The 5540-nt window shown below is 38.7% G+C and overlaps 1 protein-coding gene across 1 annotated transcript; it reads left to right on the top strand.

Moving 5' to 3' along the window:
* Positions 1-585: 585 nt before the first annotated feature.
* Positions 586-4909, top strand: LOC122651394 (probable galacturonosyltransferase 4). Its single transcript, XM_043844773.1, has 9 exons — positions 586-818; positions 920-954; positions 1063-1104; positions 1208-1331; positions 1445-1695; positions 2370-2641; positions 2858-3215; positions 3309-3884; positions 4342-4909. The coding sequence occupies exons 1-9, from the start codon at positions 713-715 to the stop codon at positions 4615-4617; spliced, it is 2040 nt and encodes a 679-aa protein (XP_043700708.1). The 5' UTR covers positions 586-712; the 3' UTR covers positions 4618-4909.
* The last annotated feature ends 631 nt before the right edge of the window (positions 4910-5540 follow it).

Genomic DNA, 5540 nt, shown 5'->3' with positions numbered 1-5540 from the left:
AAATAATCGTAAAAATACTTCCACAATTTGTTTCCACTTTTATTTTTTTTTATTTAAGTTTCTTGTACTACTTACCACCTTTACTTACTTTTATAGACAGTTAGAGGTAAGCACGGAGGAGGGATATACTATATAAATATATGATCAATTATTAACGCGGAGAGCGATATTACTTTTCTTTTTTATTTTCTTCTCTTTTCTCTGTCACTCTCTCTCTTTCTCTCTTTCTCTCTTTCTCTCGCGAGAAGATAGAAAGCGGTTTTACTTGTCTTCTATCATATCCTTCTCCTTATTCTTTTCCTCCTCGAAGCGCTCTTCTGTAATGCAACGTCTCTCTGTCTCTCTCTTTCTCTGGTTCTGCTCATGAAAAGAGCATAACATTTCTACTACCGAAAGGTGTTCTTCGCTTCTCGGACCTTTTAGCTTGATTCTCTCTAACTAAGAATTTGTAGGTCTTGGCAGAATTCGATCGGTGGGTGATACCCGGAGTGGGGTTCCTGGTTTTGGGAATCAGCGGTTTGGCAATTGCAGATCTTTGATGGAGTTTGGACGGATTCGTAGCTTTTATCGGGAATGTACCGCGTTTCTTTGCTGTCGGCAATGACTGGGTTTCTTTGAATTTAAAGCCAAAAAAAGGAGGGTTACTGTTTAGCGGAAGCGGTCTCAGAATCTGAAGTGTGCTCTTTGTGGTTTTGTTTTCGGCCGCAAAAAGATGAAGATGATGTCAAGAAGGCCCGTTTTGTTCTTGCTTCTCGTTACTGTTTTTGCTCCTATTGTTCTCTTCACCGATAGACTTGCAAGCTTTACGAGTTTGTCCTGTAAGTTCCCCCCCCCCCCCCTTTTTTATAATGGCACAGAAATTGCGAGAGGGAATGTATTAACTATCGCTAATTCTATCTCTTCTCTGGCATTTCCATAGCTACAAATGGATTCGCTGAAGATGTTTCTACTCATGTGAGTATTTTTTTTTTTGTCTAAGATTTTGGTTTCGACTTTCCCTTTGTTTTTCTTGTAATCCTTTGGTGGAAGTCATCAAAGTTGATTTCTAGTATTTTTCTTCAGGCTGTCGGTGGGAAGATAAGGAAATTGAATCTGCTTCCTCAGGTAATCTTCTGTTTCCAACCATCTTAAGATTTAGAGATGCATGTAATGAAAGTTCGTAATTTTAATCCTTTTTATCGTTGCCCTTTCTCTATAAATCATCTAGGAGTCATCGATTAACTTGAAAGAACCGATTGGCATCGTTTATTTGGTTAATGCAAGCAGTTCTGTTTCGAATTCTGATGGATCCAGGGGAAAGCCCTCCGACCGAACCGCAGAATCCCCAAGTGGTAATCTTTTGCGACAATGAGACTAGTTTTGGTTTCGGAAATAGGAAGCACCTAAAAAATTACCTTTTTTTTTTTTTTTTAAATGTAACTTTTTCCTATTTTGTTTGCTACAGGGTTGCAAGTGGTTCATTCGGGAGAGCATAAGACCAGAGTATTATCTGCGACCGATAATGAAAACCAATTGGAAAAACAAAACCCCATCAGACAGGTAACTGATGGACTGCAAGCTGGAAATGAGAGTGGCAGCTTGCAGAATCCCAAAACAGCTAGTGGAAAGGAAGGAAGACAAGAGGTTGAGGCTAAAGAGAAGGAAAAGAAACCCACTTTATCTCAGCAAATGTTCGATAATGTCTCTGAGAAAATGGTAAAATTTCTTCTGGTTGTTGTTTTCCTCTTTGTTGGTTGTTGCTTTTTTCCAATTTTATGCCTGGAAACGTGTAAACTATGAAGAAGTATTTAATGGCTAGGTATAACGATTTGTAATATATCATTGGTTTCTATTTCCCTGGAAAATGGTCATCTATCAGTGTTAAATTAAAACATGGAAGAAAATAAGCAGACTCCTACATCTGACTGTATCAGTTAATTTATTTTCTACCCCGCTTCCTTTGTATACATGGTCATCTACATAGACTGGCAGAGTAATTCATTCAGCAAATGCCGGATAGTGTGCTATACCCTTGGGTTGAATTGACTACTCTGAAAGTGTCATAAAATTATGAAATCAACAGCTGAACTCTTGGTATACCCTAGGAGAATCCTGGCTTTTGTTTGCTTTATCCTCAGTTTTCTGAAACTTCCCTCGAATCGTATACTCTTGGTGTTTAGAATTGGATTTTTTAGACACATTTTCCTGAAAAATATTTCAAAATTACCTCCCATGCTTATATTAAAAATTCTGATCTCATTTGATTGCTTAGGTCAAACAAATCAAAACTCTTGTGAACTCTCTAAATGGTATTGGGTAAAAGGCCATTTAGACCTGAGAACTGGAGTGAACTTAAATTCTTTTGTCTCTCATTTTTTTGGTACTCTCAGGGAAATAATACTAAGCAGAATGCTGGTAAAGCTTCTGACAAAGTTGATAAAAAAGAACATACAAAGACCAATACTGTGGGACAGAATAACCAGGCAGTTATGCCAGATGCTCGAGTTCGGCATCTTAAAGATCAACTGATTAGGGCGAAGGTGTACCTTGGCCTGAGTGCCATTAGAAACAACCCCCATATCGTAAGGGAGCTCCGGTTACGGATGAAAGAAGTTCAGCGAGTACTTGGTGATGCATCCAAGGATTCTGAATTACCCCGAAAGTAAGTCATCTTCTTAATTTGATACATAGATGGATCTGTGCTTGTGTGTGTGTGTGTGTGCTCTTGAGTATTGTTTTTTTCTACAATATCTTCTGGTTAGATTTTTATTCTGTTTATTTCAATCTAATCACTAAATGCAACTGTTAATCGTTGTCTTTGTTTTAAGTTCTTGTTCATTGTTGCTATCTAATCCATGTCTTGGCTTTAATGATCCAGTGCCTACGATAAATTGAAGGCAATGGAACAAACATTAGCTAGAGGGAAGCAAATTCAAGAGGACTGTGCTGCAGTAATAAAGAAACTTCGTGCTATACTGCACACCACAGAAGAGCAGCTCAAAGTGCACAAGAAGCAGACCGTGTTCTTGACACAGCTTGCAGCAAAGACACTTCCTAAAGGTCTTCATTGCCTTCCACTTCGTCTTTCAACTGAGTACTATTCCTTGACTTCTAGCCAACAGCAATTTCCGAGTGAAGAGAAACTGGAAGACCCTAGGCTGTACCACTATGCTTTGTTCTCAGACAACATATTAGCAGCAGCAGTGGTTGTAAACTCAACCATTACTCATGCCCAGGTAAACCACGTCATCTATGGGTAGTAGTTAACCGAAATTTGTATGATTTTATTATAATGAATTGCAAATAATAGTGTTTATTTTTTTGGGCAGGAACCAGCAAATCATGTTTTCCACATTGTAACTGACCGGCTTAATTATGCAGCAATGAGGATGTGGTTTCTAGTTAATCCACCAGGCAATGCTGCTATCCAGGTTCAGAACATTGAAGAATTTACATGGCTAAATTCAAGCTACAGCCCAGTTCTTAAGCAACTTGGTTCTCCTTCAATGATAGATTATTACTTCAGGACTCACCGTGCAAATTCTGATTCAAACTTGAAATTCCGGAATCCAAAATACCTATCCATCCTAAACCATCTTCGTTTCTACCTGCCAAACATCTTTCCAAAGCTCAACAAAGTACTATTCTTAGATGACGATATAGTGGTGAAGAAGGACCTCTCTGCCCTTTGGTCACTTGATATGAAAGGAAAGGTTAATGGTGCGGTTGAGACTTGTGGAGAAAGTTTCCACCGGTTCGATCGCTATCTCAACTTCTCAAATCCTATAATTTCTAAAAATTTTGATCCTCGTGCTTGTGGGTGGGCATATGGAATGAATATCTTTGATCTGGAGGAATGGAAGAGGCAGAACATAACAGAAGTCTACCATGGGTGGCAAAAGCTGGTAAGAAATCTGGATTTCTATGACTGTCATATAAAGTGACTAAATTTGGACTGTTATTTAAGAAATTTTCTATGAATTCTTTTTCAAATAGACATTCTAGGCCCCTGAATTTTTTGGTCTTCAAAACTTTTAGAGCCACCTGAACTGTCCCTATTAATTCTAAAACATCAAACTGAAAAATTGGTATCAACTTCCCAGCTTCTCATGGGAACACTTTGCTTCATCAGACCTTCCCAGTCAAATGTTTATTATTGGTAATTGTTTCTAGAGTTCTGCTGTCTGTTGCTTAACAATTTGCATCAGTACTGGAGCAGGTATTGAGTACTTAAGTGTCCAAGCATGCTACAATATGTCATTGCATTCTCTTAGAGTTTGGATGTTCACTCATCAATATTCAATGTCTCATTCGCTTCAACATCTGGAGCCTATTTATATAATTTATTTATTTATTTCGCAGAACGAGGACAGGCAGCTCTGGAAGCTAGGAACACTTCCACCTGGTTTGATTACATTTTGGAACCGCACTTTTCCCCTTGATCGGTCATGGCATGTTCTTGGCCTCGGCTACGACCCTAATGTGAGCCAGAAGGACATCGAGCAAGCAGCTGTCGTACACTATAATGGAAACATGAAACCATGGCTTGAGATTGGCATGCCCAAGTACCGAAGTTACTGGACAAAATTCGTTGATTATGATCAGTTATACTTGAGAGAATGCAACATCAATCCATAATTTGATTAAATGGCTCTATTATGGTATGGCCATCTTTTTCCCACATCATATGATATATCGTTCTTTTTGCAGATCTGTGTTATTATTGGGTTATTTTTTAAACCTAAAGGCCCTTGAGTAGTTTGATTCTTTCTGTGCACGCCTTCTGAAGAGTGTAATAACTGTGTAGGCCCAGTTCATGATATCTTTAGTGTTGCCATCATCGTTACCACCACCACAGCAGAACTGCACATCTACTTGTACATGTCTCAACAGTTAGAGAGTAGTGATTAAGAATTACAGTATATTTCATTTAGTCTTAAGTTGATGTACATCTGATAGTTAATTGTGGATTTTTTTCCAATTTTGTTGCATTTCATTGTCTTCAATCGGCATGTTCTAGTTATCAAATAACAATAGAGAATCCGTGGAAAGATGTTTACAATTTCTTTCCAATTTCTTTGACACTAATCAAAAGCATTTCCTGAAGGAGCATTATCAGTTTAAAAGATTAGTTTTGGGTGCTGGTTCTGTGAAAAACATATTGGATTCTAAAGAGAAGCAGGGAACTCTACTCTCTATCCATCACTTTTACACAGGTAACAGGATTCTTAAATAAAATATGGGAGAGGGTTCTCTAAGCAAGCGATATAAAAGAACGTGAGTGAGGGTGCTACCTTTTCCTCTTCTGGCGGCTCAGCGAACCTTCTCACATCAAAGATTAATCCAAGGGGACAGGCTGTAGGGTGGCATCGTCCTAAATTTTTTTATTGAATACATTACTTTATGGGAGGCCGTTTGGTGGGCTTCACGTGGTGGACGAGCTATTGTTCCCGTGCGAAGAGAGATGTGGGGCCATCAATCCATTTTATTAAGAGGTCCCCCTGTCCCTTGTCCTCTTAACCTCGTCTTTACCCCCACTCATTATGGTGTACTATGTGAGT

The sequence above is a fragment of the Telopea speciosissima genome, chromosome 2, assembly GCF_018873765.1.
Source record: "Telopea speciosissima isolate NSW1024214 ecotype Mountain lineage chromosome 2, Tspe_v1, whole genome shotgun sequence".
Taxonomy (NCBI): domain Eukaryota; kingdom Viridiplantae; phylum Streptophyta; class Magnoliopsida; order Proteales; family Proteaceae; genus Telopea; species Telopea speciosissima.
The sequence above is the reverse complement of the archived record's forward strand: the minus strand, read 5'-3'. Positions and strand labels throughout refer to the sequence as shown.

Excerpts from the sequence above, each read along its gene's own strand:
- LOC122651394 (XM_043844773.1), top strand. The coding sequence starts at position 713 with ATGAAGATGATGTCAAGAAGGCCCGTTTTGTTCTTGCTTCTCGTTACT. Across the intron at positions 1,332-1,444 it reads AACCGCAGAATCCCCAAGTG|GGTTGCAAGTGGTTCATTCG; the intron begins GTAATCTTTTGC and ends TGTTTGCTACAG. Across the intron at positions 1,696-2,369 it reads ATAATGTCTCTGAGAAAATG|GGAAATAATACTAAGCAGAA; the intron begins GTAAAATTTCTT and ends TGGTACTCTCAG.